This window comes from Gymnogyps californianus, chromosome 10 (genome assembly GCF_018139145.2).
Source record: "Gymnogyps californianus isolate 813 chromosome 10, ASM1813914v2, whole genome shotgun sequence".
Taxonomy (NCBI): Eukaryota; Metazoa; Chordata; class Aves; order Accipitriformes; family Cathartidae; genus Gymnogyps; species Gymnogyps californianus.
Window position 1 is genome coordinate 9,575,382 of NC_059480.1, and position 26,250 is coordinate 9,601,631.

At 43.2% G+C, this 26,250-nt stretch overlaps 1 protein-coding gene across 2 annotated transcripts; it reads right to left on the reverse strand.

The window, feature by feature from the left end:
• Positions 1–2,398: 2,398 nt before the first annotated feature.
• Positions 2,399–25,226, reverse strand: AP1S3 (adaptor related protein complex 1 subunit sigma 3). Of its 2 annotated transcripts, none has more exons than XM_050902306.1 (5): positions 25,181–25,226; positions 6,324–6,502; positions 4,985–5,093; positions 3,869–4,006; positions 2,399–2,873 (listed from the first exon to the last, which is right to left on the reverse strand). In XM_050902306.1, the coding sequence occupies exons 1-5, from the start codon at positions 25,187–25,189 to the stop codon at positions 2,838–2,840; spliced, it is 471 nt and encodes a 156-aa protein (XP_050758263.1). In that variant the 5' UTR covers positions 25,190–25,226; the 3' UTR covers positions 2,399–2,837. The 2 variants fall into 2 exon arrangements, with proteins under 2 accessions (XP_050758263.1, XP_050758265.1); XM_050902308.1 differs by lacking the exon at positions 25,181–25,226 and adding an exon at positions 19,832–19,861.
• Positions 25,227–26,250: the final 1,024 nt, after the last annotated feature.

Genomic DNA, 26,250 nt, shown 5'->3' on the forward strand with positions numbered 1-26,250 from the left:
ACAGATTTGTGAATATATACAAAGATATATGTATCTCTTGCTTTACGAAAAATCAAAGAACTAAGATACCAAGAGAGACATAAATCTTCTGATGAGCTATACTCTGCAGTGCACTAATCTATGTAGAGTCGTGTTGATGCCAATGGAGTTCCACAAAGATGGAGGCACAGGCATTTTGACACAGTGACCTAAAGGTAACCTGACAATAACTGGGTTTCATTTGCGCTTCTTCCCTTTGGAGAAAGAGTTGGGTTGAGCCCTTTCTCACTGAAGGCTGTAAAAAGAATAAATACAAGTCTTATGTTTCAAACCAATCTGTTCTTAAGTATGCTATACATACAGACTGACACTTGCAAAAGTCACATTAAGTAACGCTCACCTGCCTACTTTGTGTAGCCCATCTATAGGCAAAAGCAAAAGCAATCTGTAGATGTTTCTTAGAGCACGAATATAATTTAGCCGTTCTTTAGAGTGCTTAACACATACTTTCCCTCCAACTTTGTAGCACAAAGGCAGTTGGCACAACAGGCACACCATATTCCAATGACCTTTTGCACTAGTGCAAGGAAACCATACTAATTCCTTCACACTTCTCAAGTTGACACTGGATACATCAGTTTGGCAATGATATTTATTTCAGATGCTATACTGATATGGCTGGCATAAGTACCCCTAGCTAATGTATTATTTTTTTCCATGAGGAATTCTTCTTCATTTGAAATGAGAGAGAAAGAAGTCCTACAGCTCTTAGAATGCCTGAAAAGACAGGCTTATGATATCCTTATTCATACCAAGAAATCTTCTTTTTGGAACTCCTACTTCGATATACTCCAGAATTCAAGCAACATGACAGTTATAAGAGTCAGAGAATCACAGCATGGCTCCAAAAAAAAGAGTAAAAGCAAATGAAACTACTGATGATTTCACTGAACAGAAGTCACTTAGAGACGTAAAGAGCAGAAAGAGCCTCTTTGCACATTCTGAAGTGGCTTCTTAATCAATTAAACACTCTACTTTAAAAAACTTCATTTCAAACCATGAGAAAATAATATACAACTCATACAATTTCATTAATTTACTATTAAATTGAATGTCTTCAGAGCTATTAAAAGCCCTTCAGCAATTTCACTATTTTTTCAATGCTGAAAGTATGCCTTTGACATCAATACAGAGAAAACAGATGGATAAAGTAATTATAAAAAGAGCAGCATGATGTTATGAACCAGCTTATCACAGTTTTGCTAACAGACTAGATAACACAGGCAGAAAAGTGGGCTGACAATTAGCAAAGTTGTCATGTTGTGTCAGAGTGCTCCCACCCTCCAATAAACCCCCCCAAACCCCTCCCCAGGGAGATACAAACAGACTGGGAAAGAAGGAGCAATGAAAAAATTAGAATAAGCATGCAGGACATTTAAAGATTAGAAAAATCCCTGAAGCAAAATACTGATTGTACATCCCAGAAATCAAAGAAAATATATGTTGAGGGGAAATGCAGGTCAATGCTCTGATCATTCTGGCATATAACTTACCTGATAACTTACCTAATTTTTGTATAGGATAATTTCATGATTTGACAGAGACAAAACACCTAACTATCAGTTATGGGCTAAGATAAATAGAATTTCTCTGAGCTTTGAATTCTGTTAAAGGAGGAAATAATCTAAGGAAGCCAGATAAATCAGTTTATAGAGTCCACATTGCACTGACAGAAAGACAGGCAAGTTAACACACCTGGCTCCCCACACACAGCTACAATGGTTTATAACACAGAGTAAGATGCACAGCCCAGCTGATTCTTCTCCTCTCTACTATTTTACCCCTTTTCCCTTTGTGCAGCTTACAACATTATAAAAGGTTGATTGAACTGTCCAACCTTCACAAAAATGCGCCATGTTCAACTACTAGAAAGCTGATCATCCCAATAGGTGTGTGAATTTGGGACTGGAAAACTCTACTGGGAAAGACGGTTACTGGTGGATACCAGAAGATATAAGAGATGATCTTCACCCTACAATCCCAAAGACTAATTTCTTCTCCTCAGGGTATCTCCTGCTCTCAAGCTGCACACTTCCAACGGTTGCAGCTTTTGTCCAGGTCCAGGGGATCTAGGAAGGGGACAGGAAAATGAGGAGAAAGAAACAGGCCATCCGCGTGCAGGAGCAAAAAGGATTCATTAAACCTGGGAGAAGCCTACGTCGAGTCAGAAGAGTCTTCCAGATTAAATGGAAGTGTGGAGTAGCAGTCAGAGCAGTCTTATTAGCAAACTAGAGCAGAAAATCGAAGGAAGATAGTGAAAGAAAGGGGCTGGTCCAAAAAGAAGCATATTTCTTCTTACACTAGATGGGTTAATCTTTTCAAAAGAAGCTTGTGAAATCAGGGCCCACAACAATTTGGCTTTTAGAAAAAAAATTATTATTAGAGCAGAATAATCATCACATTCAAAATAATGGACATTTGTACAAAAGTAGAGTCATACGGTCAGCAGTAGACCAAAACTAGTAAAAATACCTCTTCAAAGTACTGTAACATTTTATGATGACAAAACCTGTAGCTAAAAGACATGGTACAAAACAAGTGTTTAGTCCAGTAAGGAGAAGAGAAACTAGATCAAGGGTAATAACAACTCTGAGAAACTCATATGCAGAGTAATGCAAGTACAGAATTGTTAAACCCTGTGCTACATTAGCTGACCTTCATCTTCACCATTATACAAACAAATCCCTTTATTTATTGGTTTTTGGTATTTCTCTGAGGATCTGGCACATTGGGAAGCAATTTCAGGAAGTGTATTTTACAGGTGCATACAGCAGTTCTCTCTCCAGGTAGTTTTAACATTAAAATGCAGGCTTGTTCATGTACTCTTCCACTGTCTGGGGAAAAAAAGAAAAAAAAAAAAAAAAAAGAGAGAAACAACTGATGCATTATGGAGTGGTACAGTAACATTCAAACAAATCCTCTTGTCCTCTTTGAAGACAGTTGTAGTTTTGCATGGAATTAGATCAGATTAATTAAAATGTAGAAATAATTCTGCTTTAAAAACCTTTAACAGCATTTTAGAATCTGATCTTCAAATCACGACATACCACGGTTGTGGCTAAACTCATCAAGTCTAGCTGGCCTTTGTACATAGCTGGCTTAGGTTCATGTGCAAATGCCAGACCACTGTGAAAAACTGTTCGACTCGCATAGCATGTCCCTAGCTAGTTCTACCAGCGTGCTGTTTCCTTCAGTATTACAATGGATCTTTCATTACCTAGGAAAAAATGAAGTAAATCCACCACATTCAACTGCTTTTGCCATTCCTGGCTCAACAGTACAAGTTACAGAAGAGAATTCCTGCAGGCCTCTGAATAAAGGTTACATATCTGTGCCCTGCAGAAAAACTACACAGGTGTTTATGAATGAAAGTGGAGTTTGCCAGCACATATTCTTTCCAATTTTAAATGTTAATAGTAGGTCATCTGTTTCCAATGTATTAGTGACACAGAATAGATTTTTCTGTATTTATATACACATATGTATACATAAAATATAATCTTAGATTATGTTCTTATATTATATAAATATCTTAGATATGTCTTAAACTATTTCTTAATATAATATCCGAGAAACTCTAGCAGTTAAACTGCAAGAGAGCAACGGCAGTATATAAAGAGCCTCCAGATGATTCTGCAAGATGCAAGAGGGTTGAACTGAAAGCTTAGGTAACTGCTACCTTAACTGCATTGTTGTACCTATTGAAACTGAACATAAGACACATTTGGATAATTAAGTACCAGAAGTGCTTAGCTGTATTTTAAGCTCCTGTCAAACAAGGAAGATGTAGGAAGATGAGGTGTTTGCCTTTTGTCTTCCTCTGCCTTACCTCCTGCAACATGTCAGAGTCTTCTATGGCTTTCACTGCAGACCTCTTTGAAGTTTCTTGTACTTCTCCACCAATTATAAACTCATCAAGAATAAAATAAGCTTTTTCAAAATTAAAGATAATATCCAGCTCGCACACCTGCCAGAACAAAAGGACACCCCACATTTAAATCACTTTTACAGCATTATAAGCGCTACTGGGCCAAAAGTTGTTAAGATGATCAAATGTATTCAACATATGCACTCTTGTGGCAGGTAGCAGGGTGAAGAAAGATACTGCATATTATGTAATATTGCAGCTTCTGCACATATTCTCTTCACGTATATAGCCTAGACTTACAGCAAAGATATTCCACTTATTACATTTTATATAATACACTACATTCATACTGGTTTTCAGAGAACAAAGCTGACTTCCCAGCCTACTAACCTTATAATAGGTCTTATATAGCACTTGTAATATGGGTTACATACATTCATGAGCAGTTTCACTGAGCAAGACAAATTTCCTGTCCTAGCGACCTTACAGTCACCAACCGCTTTTTTGTTTTGGGGCAGTACAAACGTGAGTCATGGCACAGTGATTTAAATAAGAGATGAATTAAGGTAGTGGGAACAATTTCAAAAATATTCATAGGAAGATGGGCTCTTGTAGTCTTTAAAGACTTACTGAAAGACTTATTTGGACCTTCTTCAGGCCTTTTCTTTAAAAAAACCACCCACTTTATCATTTTCCTCTTTATATGTCCTTAATTGTTACACAATATTATGAAACAAACAAAACCAGTATATCTGAAGATGCCAGGAGAGAGAATTAAAGTACTGTCACCCAGGGGTTTTTTAAGTAATTTTCCTCAAGCATTCCCTTCAAATTCTATTCCAAGACAGACATACAAAGCATCAAGATTAATTTTGGGGGGGGAGAAAAGATGGAAAAACAATCTTATGATAGTTTCAGCACTATTTTATAAAATATTCTAATAATGAATTTCACTCTGGATTGAGAGAGTCTACGGGGCAAGTAGTGCAGACGGAAACACGAAGCAAAACAGCTTCAGATAACTGTTTGTTTATCAGGCAGCCAGGAATGCAGTTCATGGGAGAAAGTAAAACCTACATTTCCAAAGTATCTGTCCAGAAGTTCTACGTATCGATGAACGACCTCTAGTGTCAGGAGCTCATTATCCTGGTCTTCTATTGCACAACAAAAATACAAACTAGCATACCTAGGGAAACAAAGGCAAAAATGTGAGAGTGAACAGCTGGATCCTCAGTGCTCTGCTCGTCTCTTACAAGTTATGCAAATGACAGTTAATGTCTATCTGGTCTCTAAAATAATAATTTTCTTTCATTCTTACAGTGTCCCAGAGAACACTTAAAAAGATCAGATAATTTAAACAAATTATTAATTTAGTTAGAAAAACAAACTCCACCCTTGGCAAAGTGGGATACCTCCAACACTGGTCTTAATAAAACAAACAGTAAATCAGTAGTACTTTAATGTCTCCCTCATCTGCTGCAATGGCACTACAGTAAGTGGGGTTAATTAAACTGTAGAATGAGTTACTGCTCTTTATTAAAAAATAAAAATAAAGGCAAAAATAAAGGTGGAAGGAGTTACATCTCAGCAAGCCTGCTGGCTATCAAATGACTGACAGTGTTTTACATAGGGCCAGAAAGCATGAAACTGCTTAGACCAAACAATCTTCATAACTAACTTGCAGCAAAACTTTGTTTAAATCAACCCAAGACGGGAGTAACAATCTACCTCAACTCTCTGGTGCTGTGGCTGGAGGCCCAACTTGTCACAGCATCTGGTCAGATGTTTACATCCATCACTTCACAGCATGGAACTCAATTTTTGCTAAATGGGACATGCCGCTTAATTTGTACAGTGTGCCATGCCTTAAGGCTACCTTTGTTTGCTATAACTTTACAAGAATTAACAGGCAGTTAATGCTAAGCATCGAGTAACTGGGGACCAGCGATTTGTTTGGAAAAGGAAATGGGAATTAACACTTTCCAGAGCAACAAATATTTCAAAGACAAAATTTGACAAAATGTTGAAAGTGCCTCAGAACAGTTCCTGCAACCTCCTGAAGAGCCTGATAAAGCCCAGCACACGTCTCAGCAGGCTACCTTGGGGAATTAGAAGCAGCAGTGAAGCCTAAAGCCTTCTAACAGAGTTTCAACCACTAATACTTATTAGGTTACTCCCATTTTTCTCATTTGACAGATTGTACAAGTATTTTTCACCCCACAATTTACCCTACTGCTTTATCCAGGGACACTGTGCTGTTACACACAGTTAGATTGCTGATGGCAGGCTCCTACTAGCTTAGTCTAGCACTTAGGGTTTTGTTTGCTGTTTTTCTTAAAGTGAGCCTTTATTTTTCCTCTTCTAGCACGCTATTTATATGAATAGTAATTATATGTTCTCATAAAATTACTCACACCTTTTGTAAACAAGCTTGAGGTCTTTCCAGTCAACAAAACTACTTGTTTTTTGATTGCGAGACAAAATAATCTGAACAATTTCTCGAATGATCTTTTTCTTCTCTTTATCAGGTAGCGTCGTATACCATTTCTGAAGCCTTAATTTCCCCTGCCGACTGAACAGCAGTATAAAGTGTATCTAGAGTAAACAAAGCAACATGGTTAATGCCGGGGCCACAGCCAGAGAAGAGCATTCCTCTGCCTGACGCCGGAAATCTGTGAGATCTTAGCGAAGGCATCTCCAGCCCCGGCATGACGTTTGGACGTGGCGTCAGTGAGGTCTGGGGCAGGCTGAGCGTCGGAGCAGAGATCCCTCCCCTCTCCTGTTTCTTCCCCCGGCAGCTCTCCCCTCCCTGTGAGACCTCTCCCCTAGGCACCCCCTTTGCATCCTCTCCCACGCGTCCTCCCTTACCTTGCGCAAACAGCAGCTTTGCTTCCTATTCTGCCACTTCTCAGGGGAACAGGAGGAGCATCACCACTTTGCAGTGGTGAGAAGAGGGCCCCAGCCCCTCCTCCAGCAGGATTAGACACCTTAGTGAAGGGAGTAAAGACTTATATACAACAGGACTAGGGAGATCAAGGATGCAGTGTGGCACAAGACCAGAAACATGAATACCTAGATAGTAAACATAATCACTAACAATTCTGATATTCTGCTATTTCAGGTGACAAAGCAGCACGTTCCTAGAAGAGGCTACTAGGAGCAGAAGAAACCAACTACTTTGGAAAGGGAGCTTGACTAGTTTTACTAAAGAAATCACCAGATTATGAAACACAGATGACTCTGATGACAAAGGACAGACCTCAGTGACCGAGGATATTATGTTAAATAAAGCACAATATGTACACTGTTCTAAATTTCAATTTTAAAGCTAGTCATAATTTTACATGGTTTAACCCATGATTTTTTCATGCTTAGCATTAACAGTATTATTGAAATACAGAAGTGCTAGCTTTTAAATGCCAGTGGGCTTTTGGGAGAAAAGTATCAATTCATATTTATACAAATACTTTTATTAGCAGATTAAAATAACTGACCATACTACGTCTTTAAGTAGTACAGTAAGTCATCTACCCACAGCACGGAAATGGCTTTAAGAATGCAGGAAATCTATTTGAGGATGACATCCATCTCAACGGGACGTCCTCTGCTAAATGGAAAAAAAATCCAAAAACCTAGCAGGGATAGAGATGGTTCCAATGGCTGAAGACACTGTGAACTGCCCTGCTCTTGACAGGCATCTCCATCGTTTTTCTCACCAGTACCAATGCTTGGCGGCCAGGGACTTGCAGGAAGGACGTCTAACCGCAGTCACAGCCATGTGCACGACGACAAGCACACTGCCACTTGCCCGTGCAGAGACACGGCTTCCCCTGATGCTGGGAGGACCAGGGAGAAGCACAGGAGCCTCATTTTCCTCACTTGCTCCCAATCCTTGCAAACTCCCAACAGAAGAGCTGGCAGGTCCCTTGCCACATCCCCATTCACCTAGCCTTACCCTTCCCTATAGCTTCTCAATCTACACCCTAATCCCTTCTCCCTCTTGTTTTCTATTCCAGCTGATTGCTGTACCTATACTTCCCCATCACTCCATCTCCCCAGTGAGGATTAAAGTTAATGTTCACAATTACTATCAAGATTACAATGCAGATTTCTTTAAGGACAAAATCATTCCATGCTCTGGTAAAGTCCAAGCAGAGAAGCGCATCAGAGAAGCTTCTACGTAAAAGAAAAAAAAAAAAAAAGCTACTGGATTTTAAACAAAGTATTCATTCATGATTCAGAACAATTTTCTAGCTATTAAATCACATAGTTGTTGAGTAATCCAGAGATAAGAGTTCTGACTATATTGAGAAAGACTTCAAATGTGGAATCATTTTAGGGAAAGGTGGACTGTTTTATTCATACGTGCCTGTGGCAGGATCTATTGCTGGAAATATGGCTCTTGCCATCATTAGTCTAATGTGCTTGATAAAATTACAAGGATTTTGTAGCTGCCTTGTGTTGAGTCCTGTAATACTCTCCAGATGAGCTTGCTAAATAAAAACAATTATGCTGCTGTCAGTACACGTGGCCTGATTACAGTGAAGATCAAAGCACCATGTTCTTGCCTTTCTCTGTTCATATCACCAATTGGGTTTTGACATGGTAATATTCCAGATGTCAGGGTTACCCCTTCCCAGTAGATGAAGGGACAGTACTTACTGTCCATACACTTGCTCACTGAGAAGAGCTGGATAAATGAAAGACTATTTTGCTTGCTGCACAGCACATTAACTCCAAAGCCTTTGTAAAGATGAGTGCATTTCAAAAAGCAAAGCATAAGTTCTGCAGATAAGAGCAGAAGGTCAGCGAGTGTCCATTTAAAAGCAATCAGGCACAGGTAGCAGCTATTTGATAAACAAATTTCTAAAAATATGGTGAATCAGATAGGAGAGGATGATCAGATTCGATTGAAAAATGCAGGGAATTAGTCAATGAATCCCTGTCAAAAGCTGACAGTATGTTCAGCATAACAAGACCGTGCTGCTGTTTGAGACATCCTCAGGAAGAAATATATTTGCCTGCAGTGCTTCAATACGGAAAGATAATGAAAGAGTATTCTGGTTTAGGTTCAGCTGTTGGACCCAAGAGACCTTAAATCTGAGTACCTGCAAGTAATACATATACCTCCAGGAGAGCAACCTTATGCCTCTAAAAGGTTAAATACCAACAAGCCAGGGAATCACTGTGAATATTAGAACCATTTTCTGCTGATTAGTTTACTTCAGGATGTTATGCTTCACCCATAGGAAAGTGAGCAGCTCTCCATTTAAAATTGCTTTGAAAACTCCACTGTTTCTTATAAAGATGCAGAAGATGTTTCACCACCACTTCATGAGCAGAGGCAACAATCTTTGCAATCAGAAAATATCCATTAACGCTCTTAAACACATCAAGATCCGTACACAAGCTTCAAAAATCCTATCTTTCAGGTCTCCCATCCCACACTGTTTCATATGCAGAATATAACTGCAAACCTCATAAGGCAATTTTACTACTATAGAAATAGATACAGCTAGAAAATAGATAAGAGCCTCTACTGCGGTTCATTTCTAATTTTACAGTCTGCAGCAAAACAGTGTACCCTCAAGCCTAGGTACGTATTACTGGCCAGCTGAGAGCTCCTCCAACACAACAACATATTAGAAAGCTGCAGATGCTTAGAAGAGAAAATAGTGTGGGGTTTTCTTCTCTTTTGACTCTTCTTCCTTTTTCTAATTTCTAAAGTCCATTCAATCTGGGGAACTCTCTAGGAGGTAAATAATACTACATTCTCGAGAGGTTAAATGGCTTAATTCCTGTAAGCGTAAGCATCCAGTTGCTATAGATGTTGTTTCATGCAGTTCAGCTTTGCTCTGCCCAGCCACACTGACATGATACAACACATTCCTCACTCTCATAACTGTTCATTACAGCTCACTGGAAAGATTTTGATGCATCAATAAACCTGGAAATGTTGAAGTACTGCATAAACACAAATCTAACAGCTCATCTGTTCCTTGCTCCTTGCCTGTGAAAACATATTTGCTTTCCTATAGTGCTAATGACAAGACGGATGTTGATTAAGGAATTTTTGGTTGGTTTTCAGCAGCCAAACTACAAATAGAGATAGATTACCCTGCAATGTTTTACTCATCTTTAAAAGTCCTAACTCCAGAGGAAAACAAAAGCAAATTACTTGCTTCAAGCAAAATACCTTTGAAGCAGGGTGCTTGGTTTCCTTTCTACCATTCTAGGGTGTGCTGGCTGTGACTAACAATCACCAGACCCAGGGGCGACGCCAGAGGGAATTTTTAGGTCCAAGCCTGAGTGAGTCGGGATGAGGAGTGCAGTTCCTATGAGAGCATCGGCTGCCTTCACACGCGGAGTCTGTGGGAGACAAGCTTTGGTCTGGGAGCCGACTGTAATTTTATTAGCTTGTTTTACTGAATCAGACCCAACCACCTACAGCACTGTGCAAAATGATCTCCATAAACATCAGTAAGTAGCCTAAATGACTGCATTTTATATTTGTAGGCCATTATTTTCTAGTTGGAAAAATAGGGGGTGTTCTTAAATCAAGCAGCTAAACCAGATTTCTAAACCGGAACTCTATCCCCTTCTCATGCATCTCAGAATCAATTGCAGCTGTACGTCATATAACAGGTTGGAAAGTTACGGGGCCTTCTCTTTTATCGAGATCTACAAAACTGTACCAGGATAACAAACAACACCCTTAATTTCAGGGCTAAAAAAAAAATCAAATGGTAGACTTTGACATGAAATAATTTACCAGTAAATAGAACGGACATCGAAAATGCAAAATACAGAAGGTTTACATGTTCACACCAGCAAATGTAAGAGAAATATGTAAAACTAACACACACTGATTTTTTCCCACCTTCCTTGGGAGACCTTTCCCTCTTTTTGCTAATGGGCTGTCATGACCTGATAAGCAGCTCACCCAAGCTTGTCTCCTGGACTGTTCGCTGCCAAGACTGGAGGTCCCCTTCGGTGCAGCCTTCCCCAATATTTGGCCATTTCATGCTCCAGACTGATAAAACGCTTTACAGTTGGCTCACTGGTTTCAAACTTGGATCATTTGTTGCTTTTACAGAGGTTTTAAAACTTAACCTAATCTGGACTGCAACGTTTAGTACAACTGACTAAAGGACTCCAGACTACATTCTATTACACACAGAACAAACCACCTGTAGGGATATCAAAAGACAACTACATGGGAAGACAAAGCGGCTTTCCTGACTCCCAGGGTCATTTCTCCAGTCTACTGTCCAATGACACAGAACATGTAAAAGATGCCACATTTCCTCCTGCAAGCTGAACTCCGGGGGTCAATGCAGCGAGGCTCTAACTCACCCCACTGTGAGAAGAACGTGCGCTAGAAATGCTTCTCCTGCTCCCATAATTCAACCTGCACAACATTTGCCGACTGGTTTCAAACCTGTTCTGTGGCATCTGGCTGCTCCAGGTCCCTCGGTGGGAGAGGAGGACAGGGAAATGGAAGGACTCCAAGGAGCCTAAGGGGAGGGAAGGCGGAAGAGCAGACGGCAGCTGGAAGACTGCGAAAAGCAAGCATCCTTCTCTTTCCTGGGTGCTTGGTTTGGGCAAGGACTTGCTCAGCTAGGCAGCTCTGTCACTCCAGCAGCACTGGGTTTAGACTCTGCTTCAGCTGTAACCTTTCCAAATTCAGTTAAGAGTCCTCCCAAATCAAAGTCACCTTTATAAAACAGAAAGATTCCTGAAATTCACAAGTTAACTCAAATTTGCAAATTAGGAATTACTATCCTAAAACAGAGAGCTTGACAGAACTCAGAAACTCTAAGTTTTCCTTAAAAACTTTCCATTTAAGCCTGCTGCTGCCAGCAGGGCAACAGGCCATGTATGACATGTTAATAAAGAAAAACTCATGGACCACATAAAAAGGGAAGTGGGATGAAAAAAGCCGCACCTTCGGCTGCTGACATGACAACGGCTGCTGACAGAAGCCTGGGGAAAACCAGACTGACTGGCTGTACCTGGTGGAGAGGAAGCAACTTTATCATAAAGTTCTCTTTTCACTTATTCTGACTCCCTTGAAGTCGGCTTGATCTTCTGGCACTGTTTTAGTCTAGTTGAGTACATATTCTGCTTATCTTTTACTGTTTTTCATTCTTTCCTCTGATATGAAAGAATGTATTTCCCAACATAGACAGCTGTCCAGAATTTTTTTATTAGTATTTATTTTTACATCACATCTGAAAATGAACAAAACCTACTTTCATTAAATTGTTTCTTTTAAAAAGTATGAACATCCAAATTATTCCAGCCATTAGCTGATCTTTTTTTCTCCAAAACAACTGAATAAAAAATTGCTTTTAGATTTTGCTTTGTTTAGTGGTTTTTTTGGAGAGAGGGAAGTAAATACTGGAATTTTTCCAAAAAAAAATGAATAGCTATACTGTGAACACACAGATGGTTTGGAATGCCAGGCGTTTAGGGTGAAATGAGACAGATGTATTGAACGGACAACTATTGACATAATGTATTAACAATCCAGCCACATCAGGAAGAGACAGAATAACAACACACTGAAGTATAGGTATTTTGGTATTCTGCTGCTGCACAAAGTCCCCATCTGGCTACTGACCTTTAATGCATACACTCCGGGGTTTTAGGGACTTTTAAAGCAATTACGCAAAATCCAAAACAGGCTACTTTATTAAACATATTAATTTCCTTACTTGTTTACTTTGTTACTAAAACTTTTATTCACAGCAGCGCAGAAGCTGACAGATATGTTTGTTAAATACTGTAGAACCTCAGCTTTAAAATTTAAAACACTTATTTAGGCTGTATGATGTAAGCAAATAAGAAAAAAGAAAGTGAAAAAACAGCAACACAAAAATACTGAAGTAGCATATTGTTGCCTAACTGGCACAGAATTCTTTCTCGCTTAATCTCCATTAGGAACATTTCTGAACAATTTCCCCTAAACAATACATCCAAAGTCCATGCAATAAAAGCTGTGCCAGATCATTACAGGCACACGTGACTATAGTTACTCATTGATTTTATGCTTTTCATGATGCAGAAGTCACCCTTATCTTATTACTGAAGATTTTAAATTGACCAGCATACTGGCATTTAAAGGATATTTACACCATACACTATTGATCCAGCCAACAACCTTCTTGATAGCCTCACTTGAGTTAAATAAAACTATAATCAAAACAGTATAGCTGAGCTCAAGTTCTGAACCAAAAACATCTTGAAGCTACTCACTTCTGATCGCCACCTAAGGATCAGAAAACAAAGCTCAAGGAAGCCGTAAGTGCCCCACAAGCTCCCTCCGGCTCTGCTCCTGCTTATCGCTGCCTCTAGCAGGTCTAGTCCTCCCGACCTTGGCTCATTTCTCATAAACCGGTACCATTTCTTCAACAATGTCCTCCCTACTGAACAGGCATGCTTGTGCCTCCTCCTCGCAGGCTGCCAGGCGCCCCACCAACAACGAAGCCGGGTTTCCAGCACCCCTCCAGAGAGGAGAGATAGCACAGCTTTCCAAAATAGCTCCTAAGATGTAGATGCAGGCAATGACATCCAGTTTTTACAGAGGATAATTATTCTCAGTTTTCTTAAATCAGTGCTTTTTTATTCCTGCAAGTGGAATTACTCCAGTTTCTAGGCAATAAGCAAGAACAGATCCAGGCAGGGAGTTTGCATAAAACCTGCCTCAAACTCTGCAATTTGAGAGCAGGCCAGTGACCACACTACAGCTGTGTGAACCAGAGAGACGGCACTCACATCTTCAGCCTCAGCTCCGGGGACAGACAGTTGCAGGGACGCTAGCTGGCTGACCTTACAGAAAGCAGCACAATTTGAAGACATTCAGAACAATTACTAACTAGGTAATCATATCCCTTCTGCCTCCTGGGCTGGGCTCTCAGAGGTGTTTTTACTTGTTTATACATTTTTGGGAGGCAGTGGAAATCTTCATTACGTTACTATAAGGAGGAGGAGACCAGGGGAGAGGCTGAACAAGCTGCTGAGAGCTACCCCTAATTCACTATAGCCCCAGTGTACTTTACAGTCACAAGAAGCCATTTTCCCAGTTTGTTCCTTGAATACCCGGTGAAGAAACAGAGCTAAAATCTAGCCCAATGGACTATGGCAAAAGGTGCAACCTCTTTTATCCTCATTTCCAGTTTGTCTTATCAGGTATTTGCAAAGCCCTGCTACGTGAAGGCACTGCAGTGCCCTTCCCTTGCCTCTGACCTTTCAAGGAGCAAGGTTAAAAAGCTTAGCTCTGGGACAGGGCGGGCACACCAGAAGGTGACGAGTTTCCCTGGCTCCTCAGCCAGCTGACAGATAGCGCTTCAGCCTGGGGACGCCTGTGCCTGGTGGAGCAGAAACACTGCAGGTCTGCAGCAGCCTCACACCCATTCTTCTAGCTCCCAACAAAGACGGTCATAGAAAACCTGAGCTCTGGAAGGACCGAAGATACATGTGAGTTAGGATCACATTTGAGAATGACTCTGAAAGAGCACGGGAGTAATTTTTTGGAAACACTGAAGCATTTGATTTAGGCATTTTCTATAGAGAAATTCTCAATTTTCCCTTTTAAAATGGCATTTTTTCATTAAGCTAAAAAACCAACATGGATTTAGTAACATGTTCTTGGACATCCTACACAAATTCAGCAAGTTACAGAAGAAAAAAAGACTGGTGCATAGAGTACCTGGGGTTACGTCTGTGATACTGAGAAACATAAATCCAGGACATACTAGGCCAGAAAGACATGTCTGGCCAGAAAGGCATGTCAAGCTTGCCTTCAAACACACAAATGTAAATTTTGTTTTCCCATCCTACCCCAGTGACTCTGCATGCTCCATTCCTACTCACAAATGAAATACCATTTGTGCATGACTGGATCTTGCACCTCTCCAAACTGCAGCATCGGCAAAAATGCAAAGGCCCAGGGGTGGCCACTCAAGAAAGCAGACAGCCAAAGCAGCCAAGTAAATGCAGATGACAGCCTGTAGGAATAGGACAGTAGGGAAATGAATGGGCAGGGATGGTAATTAGTAGCTGTGCATGTGATACAGAAGGAATTCTTTTTACAGGAGCAGTACGGTTTTAATTTAGGCATCACTGGAAAGACTACAACTGGCTCACATAAATGCCTGATGTATATGCCAAAGCATAAATCTTGTAAGTACTTTAGGGAGGAGCCGCTCTACCTGCCCTCCCTGACCCATCAGTCTCCTCAGTACTTTCATCATTTTGTCCCTTTGCTGCTCTTGCACATAACTCATGCCTTCAGAAGGCAGAAGGTCTATGAGATGGTTTATAAAGCATGGGATTTTGAAGTAAAGATACAGAAAAGCAGCAAACATTTTACACGGTCCACATGCTTGGCAGCACTGTCTTGCCTCCTCATAGCCCCGGCTGCCCATTACCCCTGCAGCCCTCTTCCTGCATTTGCCTACCCCAGATGCCATGGCTTTCTCCAAAGCCCTCCAGGCACTCCACATCCTAGTAACTCCTGGCTCTGAGACATGCTTACAATCTCTTTATTTGTGAGTGAAAATATAAGAAAAATTACTCTTAAGCAAAGAATCAGCAGATGATCTGTCATAACATTTCTTTTGCTTTCTGGAATTGAGCTTATTACCCAGAGACAGTAAAGTGTGCATCACAATTACTGCATAGCCAGCCAGTCCAGAGCGGTCTCTAGTATAATAGTGACAATCTATAATGAATAGCCAGTACTTGAAAGAGAACATCCAAAACTGGAAAAGGATCACATCAACAGTCAGAGATTACAGACTTCCTGAGAAGAACCCTAAAAAACATTTTTCCTAGCAAATCCCACAAAATGGTATTCAAAAGTCCAACTGGATGACAGGGAGTAACTGAATACCAGATTATGGATCGCCCCCTGAGCAGCACTCTGATCTGAGCAGCTTCCAGAAGGGGACAGCATAAGTAAAAGGGCATGTATAAAATCATTCTGGTAGTCCTGTCTCCAGGAATCACAGGTTTAAGGATTCAGGGCCAGAAACTGGATCCAGACAACCCACCTGTGGACCCATCCTCTGTGAACTGCCTAACTACTGGGACACCCACAGCACCCTTGGCAGTGGATTAAAAACATTCATCTACACCGTGTGAAAAAGTATTCCCTTTTGTTTTCTTTACATTCAGTGCCTAAAAATTTCATAGGATGTACCCTGACTCTTCTTGCAGCAACCATTCTTTACGGCATTCATGATTTCATGCATTTCTATCACTTTCCCTGTAGTCATCTCTTTCCAAGTTGAAAAGTCTATCTACTCAGGATCTTCTAAAAACGATGCCATTCCATTACCATCATCTACTCCCACACTAATAGTTCACAAGATAAATAAATAAAGAAATACCACATGGATGACTTTTTTTTTCTTCATGTAGGACACTGCCTCAAACAACAAGAATCAATTATTTGTAATTTTCTCTCCTTCCCTCATCTATTCTAATCTGCTGCCCTTCTTGTCTTTCAGAGGTAAATGCCTAGAGGCAAAGTTCATCGTCTTTGCTAGGCCAATACACAGCTGTATCACAGAGTGGAAAAAAGCAGTTATTCTTCAAACTGTAGATAGTAAATTCTGCGCAGCACTGAAAACATTTTTTGCAGATCCATGTTCATTTTAACAATTAAGGGCATTGAGACTGTTGGTAAGGTCAATATTCAGAATAGCTGAGAGTTCATTTCCAAACACCAGGCAGATGTCAGCAGCTGCAGTCACTTCAACTTGTATTTCCACCCAAGCCTCTAGATCAGTGACTGGTATCAAACGTCTTGCTAAGTGGAAACGGTGCTTGCCAACTCCTTTTCTATTCAGGCCAAGTACACTTTTAGAGCCCCTGTGCTCAATGGGATTCTTTTGATCTTTCTCCAGGGTTTCAGATGATGCCCACAAGTACTATTTTTTCTCACTGTACTGATGAGCAGCACAGGTAGAAGGGACGCAGGCTCTTTACTATGCAGGCACCAATTCTGCACTCAAAACTACACAAGCAGAGCCATGTACTGTCATGGAAGTAATACTGATAACACTGAGGTGGCAGTAGGATCAAGGTGTTTCAACACTTACAGACACGAAAGACTACAGCAACATGTGTCCTTGGGGAAACTAATCATTTTCTCCTCCCTGCTCTCTCCCTGCTCTTCGACTTTGTTGAGACAGCGATCCTTCAGAAGATGTTTCTCTGCTGCACCCATGTATGTCAGGGAACAGAATTTAGTCTCTTTTCTAAAAAGTCTGGTTTTTTTAACATGTCACAAAGTAGCAGCCGGGCAGAAAAGCTGTTTTTCTCAGCACAGTGTGAAGTTAGCTTTGCTAAACAGACTCTTTCCTGAAACTTCCCTGGAAACCTGCAACAGAGCAAATAACTGAAACAACCCTCTTGCTGAGACACGGTACCATTTGCACAAGTACCTTCCATTCAGATCTCAAAACACAGAAAAAAGGTGGCAAGCACAACTATGTCATTCCAAACTGGAGGAACCGATCTACGGAGAGTTTAAATGACCTGTTGAAAGTTCTTCGCTCGTGAGCCTGAATAAGGCTTATTCTTGGTTTGTAACCCAGTAACCCTTATTTCTTGACGCATAACTCAGTATAACAACCCCTTCACAGAGACTGGATGACAGACAGAGGAATTTTAAGCAAAAGAGTACCCTGACAAAAGCGCCCTTTCATCAGCACTGGTTCTACAGCAGGAGAACAGGGTAAGACTGACAGCACTAGTTAACGTAGTAACGCCAAGAAGAGTTTGTACTATGACCTCAGAAAAGGAAAAAAAAAAATTATTAATTGTAAGAATGCACACTCTCTTTATAAAATTATAACAATCAATAGAGCAGACAGTCTCCAAATTGTCAATAAGCAGCACTATTGTAAGCAGCACCCCCCTGGGACCATTGTGAGTGCTTTGAAAACTGGCATTTGTGAAGTGCATGCATCAGGGAGAGTTCTGAGATCAGCTTCCCTGAAATCAGCTCCCATATTTACTGACCTTCAAGGGCAAAATAGGAACTCCAGTTGTTTACATAAACTTTACTCAAGGGAAGTGGATATGTAGAGCTGTCTCAGGGTGTAACCAGAGAGGTTATATCTATATGGGGACTTAAGGTGTGGAGACTGCATTGCCATCTGTAAATTCATTACTGCGCATATTGTATTTGCAAGTGTAATGACAGGTACACCCTTCTAAATACACTAGACTAACACATATTTAGCATTCTGGCTAAACCACTGAAAAGAAACAACATAGCTCTGCCTTTGAGGACAGAGACAAACAACAAAACTTGGCCTCTGATGAAGGAGTTGAGAGACTTCTGTTCAGGTGCGCTGCCAGTAACTGATACTACAGATGCACACAACAGGCAAACTGTGCAAGACAGCAGCTGGGGCCATGCTCACAGAATCTGCACCAAGTCTGAATTATCAAGCTGCGAGAGGGTTTCTCAATTAAGAGGCATCACTGACCATCTTACTGCTTGAAAGTCCACATTCCTCCTTGGGGAAAGTCTAGCCATTATTCTGAGGATATTGGTCATCACGCTTAACAAAAGAGAATAACCATGGCAACCTTTTCTGATCCCAGCAAACGACCACCAAGCACAGCACTGGAGAGCCGAAGTGCCTCCCTCCCAGGATCCTGCCTGTCAGCCCTTCAACCTGAATGCTGCCCCCTTCCAAGCTAAAACAAGCCACTGCTACCCCCCCTACCCAGCCATGGAGCCGGGTCGCACACGTAGACTGGTTGCCAACAGACAACATAAAAGGAACAGAACCAGACCCATACACTCTCCCACAGACGCATTACTCGGTGGAAAGGCAGAGCGAAGTTCCTACAACCCCCCTGAGACCAGGCAGTTGAGCAGAGGCACCTGAGCTGGAGGCAAGGCTGCCACCCAAGCTCTCCACTTACCCGGCACCAGGGAATACACATGGGGAAAAACTCTTCCCAATGCTTCTGTCACAAGAAAACCCACTGCCCAACACTGCCCCGCTTTGACACCAGAGCCAGCCAAAAGACACAGATCCATATGAACTCACATTCGATCCTTCTCCAGGCACTGGAGCCGACTTGAACCTCAGCTCCTCAAGTTACAGGAAGACTTTATAAAACCTCTCTCTGTAACAGCCTTGTTTTCCTGGTTGGCTACAAAAGGCTGTCAGCATGACCCGAGCTCACCCCAAGGGTCAGAAGACAGAAAGGAAAAGAATATAACTTTCGTTTCCTCAAAACAGGTGCAAACCTTGTTCATACCTGCTTGGAAATAGCGTTTCTGCTTCACGCAGCAGCCAGCACAGCCCTATCAGCCAGGCTGGCATGCGCTTTCTAAAGAACACATTTTACCTCTATTTAAAGCCAATTCAGATTATTCCAGCAGAATGATTTTTCAAAAAAAAATTCCACGTTTCTTTTTTCCAAACACAAACGAGCTGCTGGCGCACCATTTCGGGATCTGCCCTCTCCCCACGCACGCCAGGACAGGGGTATTCAGACGGCAGAGCGGTTCCACGTTTGAGCCCACCTCCGCGGGGGACTCTGCTTTTTCAGGCAGCGCGCAAACATTTCTGTTTGCTTTAGGCTCTTGGGAAAGCAACGTCCAGGCCGGCCCCGCGGAAGGTCTCCCCCCGGCCAAGCCCCGGGTCTCGGCTCCGGGCGGAGCAACCCAGTCCCCGCGGGTCTAAGGGGAACGGGGACAGCTCCGCTCCCGCCCTGCCTCCAGCCAGCCCCGGCGGGGAAGCCCAGAGAACGCGCCCGTCGAGGGGGGCTCCGCCGCCGGCCCGGCCGCGGCACCGGGAGGGGAGCGTAAGGTGGCTGCGGCGGGGCAGGGGGCGGCTGCTCCCGCCCGGCCCCGGCGAAGTCCGGCGGCCCTGGCCCACTTACCATGGCGTGGCGGCGGCGGCAGGCTGGGAGCCGGCCCGGCCCGGCCCGGCTGGCTGCCGGCCGCCTCCCTCCGCTCCCTCCCCGCCCCGCGCCAGGTGAAGCCCCGGCCGCATCGCGCCTTCCCACAATGCCCCGAAAGGGAACTCCCCGGGCGCCTCCTCCGCGCCGCCGCCGGGCCGGGGCTCCCGGCGGGGGACGCTAGGGGGGGGCCGCGGGGCCGGGGCGGGTGGGCAGCGGCGAGCCGGCCCGGGACGCCAGCGTGGAGCATGAGAGAGGGGCTGGGTGAGGGAGCGGGCTGCCCGTGCTCTTCCCGGCGGCACGGTGGGCAGAAGGCGTCCCCGGGGCCCCGCGGCGTCGGGCTTTCCCCGGCCTGGTGGTGAGAGACCACCGACGGGCGACGGCGGCTGTCTGCCACCGCTTCCCCGTCTGCGCGCCCGGGAAGAGGGAAGCAGAAGGTGGGCCAAAGGGCAGGTTTTTGACAGTACGGCTGCGTGTCCGCGGCAGCGTGCCAGCGGCAGCGCGGCCTCCCCGCAGACCGCTCGTTTCTGGGAAGCCAGGGTGCCGACAAGAGGCAGGGGCTGGCAGAGACCCTGTCCGCAGGCGGGATGACCCCGGCTGTCACCCCGTACATGCGTTAACCGCTCAAAGGGCGCCCTTCTCACCACAGTGAAACCTGAGTTTAATAAAAAGGCAGTTCGTGTCCTCCATTGGCTCTAGCTACTCCCAAGCATTCATACCCTAAAGACACTCTGGCCGAGCTACAGGCATGATTGCTCTGCAGCCCATCTCCATCAAAATGAAACTCAGATAGTTTAAATACCTTAGATGGCTGGACTTTGCTAACCTGTGCTTTTTGACAGAGGTGGATGAGAGAGCAAGACATGAGCAGCTCTGCCGGTAGATCAGCAAATCTCTGTAACCTCTGGCAGGGATTTGCTGATAAGCAGCTGGTGCCAAAAGAATGTGCAACATCCACAGACTCAGCACGTGAATCAAAAGCTCTAAATCCAGGCCTAAGGCTTCTCAAGCTGTTACCAGCAGTCTGATCCAGATGCAAACTACCGCATGAGCATAAAATGAGACGACTTAGGACGTTTAAGGCCCATGTTTGTAGTCTAAAGGAGAGACGTTCCCCAGTGCACAGCATGCATCTAGCCCTGAGCGTGGTGTGTCTGGATTCAGGATATGGTTCCTGTCTGCTCTGGGCAGAGCTGTGCCCTGCTCTTGCGCGCAGTGCTAGATGCATCTGAGTCATCAGTGAGAAAGGGAAATCTGAAGGAGCTCAGGGACTCCAGGGGACACTGTGGTGTCAATGGCTGACACTGGCGGAACCCCTCTTCAGCCTCTGGCTTCAGCAACAGGGGAGAGGTCCCTCGGTCAAAAGCAATTGTGCATGCATGGCTGAGAGGGCAACTGAGCTGAAATCCACTCCCAGTTGGAAACACTTGCTTGCAAGAGCAGAGAGCATATGCAGGGGTGTGCTCCTTACGCTCATTGAAGTGTGGAGGTAATTTCCACATTTCCCTAAGCATGCATGACCCTACTCCTCTCTGCCCTCTGTAAGCTTCGATTTGGTCTACATAGACATGCTGTTCATAGAGCCTTTCACTGCTGCTTGCTCAGTTCTGGTTTCTGTATGTTCCAACCCCATCCTGCCAAGCAGCACGACGCATGCTGCGCTGTGATGCTGCCAGCTGCCAAGTACTCTGGTTTCACTTCTACAGTGCACAACACAAGAAGTACGACTCCCAGCTGCCTACAGATCTCACTGATACTTCATCTGCTCACTTGCCTCTGGCTTCTGTCGCTTCCTGAGTACACATCGCGGGCCCATAAAGCAGCACTATCTACAGACCGCATGAGCATGTTTGCCCTTTACCACACAGCTGTGGTGCAGCACACACTGCGCCACACTGCCAGACAGCACTGGCCTCGCTGGTTTTGCTGGGACACCCTCCTGCCTTCAGTGAGCCTGCCAAATACGTGCTTACTGCTATCAGCATCTGTTAAAGTAGACCAAAACCTTTTGCTAGATTCTCTGAAAGATAGCTGGGATGAGTAAACAGGCCACAGGAAGTGCCACAGCACCCATGCTGCCTTCCCCAGGATGTAAACATCTGGCTTCCCCACAACCACGGTCATGCTTCTGTCCCTTGCAGCCCCAGCTCTACCTACTGTGGCCTATGCAGAACAACAGAGAGCTGGCTCTGCACTTAAACCCCAAACGTTCCTCACTGTTGGTGAATGGGGAGTGTCCACAAATACCACTGCAGCATTGCAAAAGCCACGTCTCTGTGGACACTTGGAACTGGATTTGTCTAACATGCAAGAATGTGGACACCACAGTGCAGTTGTACTACAGATGTGGGGCATCAACACTTTCATTCCAAAATTAATTCGAAATTAAGGGATGAACATTCCCCACACTCCCCAACCCCTCACCCCCCCCCCCCAAAAAAAAAAGTTTAATGAAAACACCTCTGTTCAGCAGCCTACATTTTACCTGGCTATGTAATTTACTCTGGTGACGGACGATAATATTTTTTTGCTTAACAACCGTTTCCCAATAATCTTACTTTTCTATGCAAAGACCTTACCTAATTAGGCCCATGAACTCAAGAGAACTAGCCTGCTGCTTTTGTGGTTTTGCAAGTACATCAGAAAAAAAGCAGCAACAGCAAACACATCATGCATACAGTGCACATTAACAGCAGTGGCCAACATTATGGCCAATCTTGCAGGTTAGCAGAATAATTTTGCTGCCCTACAGAAACAAGGCTGCAGATACAGGATCATGCCTAAATCAGATGCTTTCTGGCACAGAAAGCCAGGCTGTACTTAATGACTGGCTAACTAGAAGTAGTAACAAGTTGGAATTCTCCCCTCCCTGCCCCTCCACCACTAGCACTGTGTGCCTGTGTAATGTTACAATAAAGAAGATAGCTCAAACGTCCCAGGTAGGAACTACTGATGGTTATCAGTGTCACACAGCAATGGGAGCAGGGGGAGGCAGCTGTGGCACACAGTTCTGCCCGGTGAACTGGTGGGGTGATCTTATGCCAGAAAAAAGCCATACCATGGACTCCTTTGGTCCTTCCCTTCGGCCCAGTTAATTAATCTGAAAACAAAAGCTTGCAAAGTAATGCAAATTTATTTCTCTAACTCAAAACGGGCTGCAAAAGGCTTTGAAACCCTTCTTTTTTGGCTTCTGTCTCTGCCTGGAGGAAAATGCTCATATTCCTTTCTTGAGGGCCTTTTGAAAAGGCTTTTAAGTGAGGCAAGCAGCTTTTTACTGCTACTGGATATTGCATCCTCTTTGCTTATATTCCACTCTTCTAGCAGCCTATCACAGTCAGAAGTAGAAAATGTTCACACTGAAAGTTACAGTGGATTCAGTGAGCCTTGTGTGCCTACAGCTGTTGGTAAGAGCTTCTCTAGCTCCCAAGTCTAACTTTTGGTGAGTCTGGACATTATTTATTTGAGAAGAAGTCATTGCTAAAATGTCAGATGCCATGGACTGACGGAGTCCTAAATCTGCAACAAGCTTTGTCTTAGGCCCTCCTAATCTCTGCAGGCTTTATGGACTGCAGAAGCTAATCCTGGACCATATAAGTAAAGCTATACATTCACTAATGATTTACAATTGATTGGGAAGTTAAATTCACGTACATTTCCAGGGAAACAAACAAATCCTGGCAGCTCCAATTAATAGACACAAACCACTGTCTAAAGAACAGCAGGAAGAGAACAAAACATAACATTCTCACTTCCTTCTAAAAAACTGCAAAAAATTTCCTTCTGAAAAAAACCCCACCTTTTTATTGCAGAAAGAAGCCTTTTTACTGAGTACCACAACAAATGAAGCCATTTACACTGATTTAGCCAGCACACGCCTTGGTGTCATTTTTCAGCACCTAAACTGAGCTGCTGCCAGGCACGCAGAGCCACAGACTACTTCAGGTAAGTAGCCCTGTGTGAACCAAGGAGTTCAGACTGATGCACACTCCGCTTGGTGATTTTACAGGAGACCTGCTGTGCAGGTTTTTTTCCACTTGATACTAGGTCCATAGGGGAAAGAGAAAGCTTTAAAAGCCCAATCTAAATTCAGCTGCAGGAGGTAGCTTTTAATTGCACTTTGGATCAATAGAGAAGCAATCTAACACTTGCTCGTGGTTACTAGGCAGGGGGTTGTACTTTTCCAAACAATTTTCCCCTGCTTTTCATATGTTCCCTTTTCCTTATTTGCTCACGCAATCTGGATTCTCCACAATTTAAGTGCAGAACAAAGCATTCATATCACTAGAGAACATACCGAATTATGTATCTGTGCCACAGATTTTGGAACCTTATCAGCAGCAATAGCATGTTCAGTAAGTAGTCCCAGCATTTAACCAGTTTAAAGTAGTAGAAAAGTGTTAAAAATAGCAGTCTCAAATCCTTATAGCCTGTACTGAAGCGATAGGTGTACAGAACTACTTAAAGGGTGTCAAGTAGCATTTTATTTCATTTCCCAGCTGTATAAAACTAAAAGCAGGCCAAAAGGTAGACAGACATTAATAAAGCTCCATCCAGAATTCTCCTTCTATCAAGAGAAAATGTGTTATTGTAGCCCTCTTGTGTTCAGTTGGATTAACAGCTATTAGATCCATAGTGTCCCTCCTTACCACCCCTTAAATCAAGGCTCTGCATGCTTTAACCACTGCCATTCAGTTCTTTGCCCTCTCCACTTCCCTCAGTTTCTTTCATGTTTTTCCTCTTACCCATCCTGGCTGTAAAATCTAAGCATATTCAGACCATGCTTCTGAAACAGCAGAGTGCTCAGTTGGTATATTCATACTGTAAAACAAGAGAACCGCTGTTTTGGAGTAGGAGGACTAAAACATCCCTCATTGCCTGTAAGCATGCTTATATTCCCAGCATTTCTTCTCCATAAAAGGACTGTAATGAACACAATTTACAGCCTTGTTTCCCTCTTTTAGATAATGCCTATGAGATCAAGTTTTAAATTGAGTGTCCCACAGACACCATTTAGACACATGCAATGTTTCTCTACCCTTACAGAAATCACCCTGACATTCTCCAAAACCTGTAAGTCCTATTGACAGTCCTGTTGATCCCAGACCTTCCCTACCAATCACCAAGATTAAAAACTCTGGTGTCCACCACTTAGCTGGGACACTGCACAGTCAGGGTTGTAAGAGATAGTGGCTTTTACAGTATTCTTTTCCAACCTGCAAAGGCTGTAGCAAACAGAAGAGCAAGTTATGGCGGCATTGCTATGGGTGCTTAATGGGCTGGAGTCTTGTAACTGAGGATGAGGTAATGGGTTGTTTCCTAAAAGACACTCACCTTCCACATCTGCTGCCTCAGTCATCCTTAATTCAGCCACTGCAAGACCAGCTCACTCTTACAGATCAGGAGGCTCAGGCAAGCAGTTCAGTTGTGCTTCAAGAGCTGCTATCACCTGTCTCAAGGAGCCGAACTCCAACATGGACATGCTGCTGTGGAGGAAACCTGGAGAAGGAGCCACAAACTAAGAGAGAAAGAAGGAGAAATGAATGAGAACAGAGAAAAGACAAAGGACAGTACTAGAACAGAAAAATAGCTACGGCTTAGCAGCAGCAACATCAAAGAATATTAGCAAGGAGTGCCTGCTCTTGATCAGCAACACAGCGGTGCACTTCAGTTCATGAAAACTTAAAGAGTTTTGACAGATAGAGGCATATAGATTTTGAGAGCAGCTGAAACCATAAGAAAAACAGGCTTCAGAAAGAAAAATCAATATAGATAGTGAGAGTCATGGTATCTTCTTTATTTGAAAGACAGCTATAGTAGCAAAGCTAGGAGCAAGTTAAACCCTATTCTGTGTCTTTCTCTATAAACAAGGTAAGGGGGAGAAAAGCATGCACTTCCATAACATTTGTTATTGTAAGCCAGTTTCCTGAAGAACAGGGTAATATAAAGCCTTTCAGAGCAAAAATGGAAAGACCACATAAAAATACAGATGGGAAATCCTACAATCAACCTGTATTTCTACATAAATTTATCTTGGTTTTGAGCTGGATAAAAGCTAAGAGATACCTAAGCCTCTGGATGTCTCATAGAAAGCATGATTCATAGCACACCAGGGCCTTTGTAAACAAAATTGACAGGACTGACTTAGTAATTCAGTTATAACAGCTAGATGTAAGGCAACCCATGATATCTTTGTGACAAAAAGCAATTTAGGAATGAATGTATTTAGGAATATTCTGCAGACAAGCCAGTCAGTCCCACCCAAATTAGTGTAACACATCGAGAGTAAGTCAAAGAACATGGTTCAACTTCTCTGTGTGAGCACAGATTATACAGTAAAACTGGTAAGAGACCCTGGGTACACGAGTTGGAGGGCAATTAGTTATGGCAACTGAGCTGCCTGT

Coding starts and splice junctions, on each gene's coding strand:
- AP1S3 (XM_050902306.1), bottom strand. Junction 4,007..4,984: donor TGGACAGATACTTTGGAAAT/GTAGGTTTTACT, acceptor TTGTTCTGGCAG/GTGTGCGAGCTGGATATTAT. Junction 2,874..3,868: donor ACTCTGACATGTTGCAGGAG/GTAAGGCAGAGG, acceptor TTTTTTCCCCAG/ACAGTGGAAGAGTACATGAA.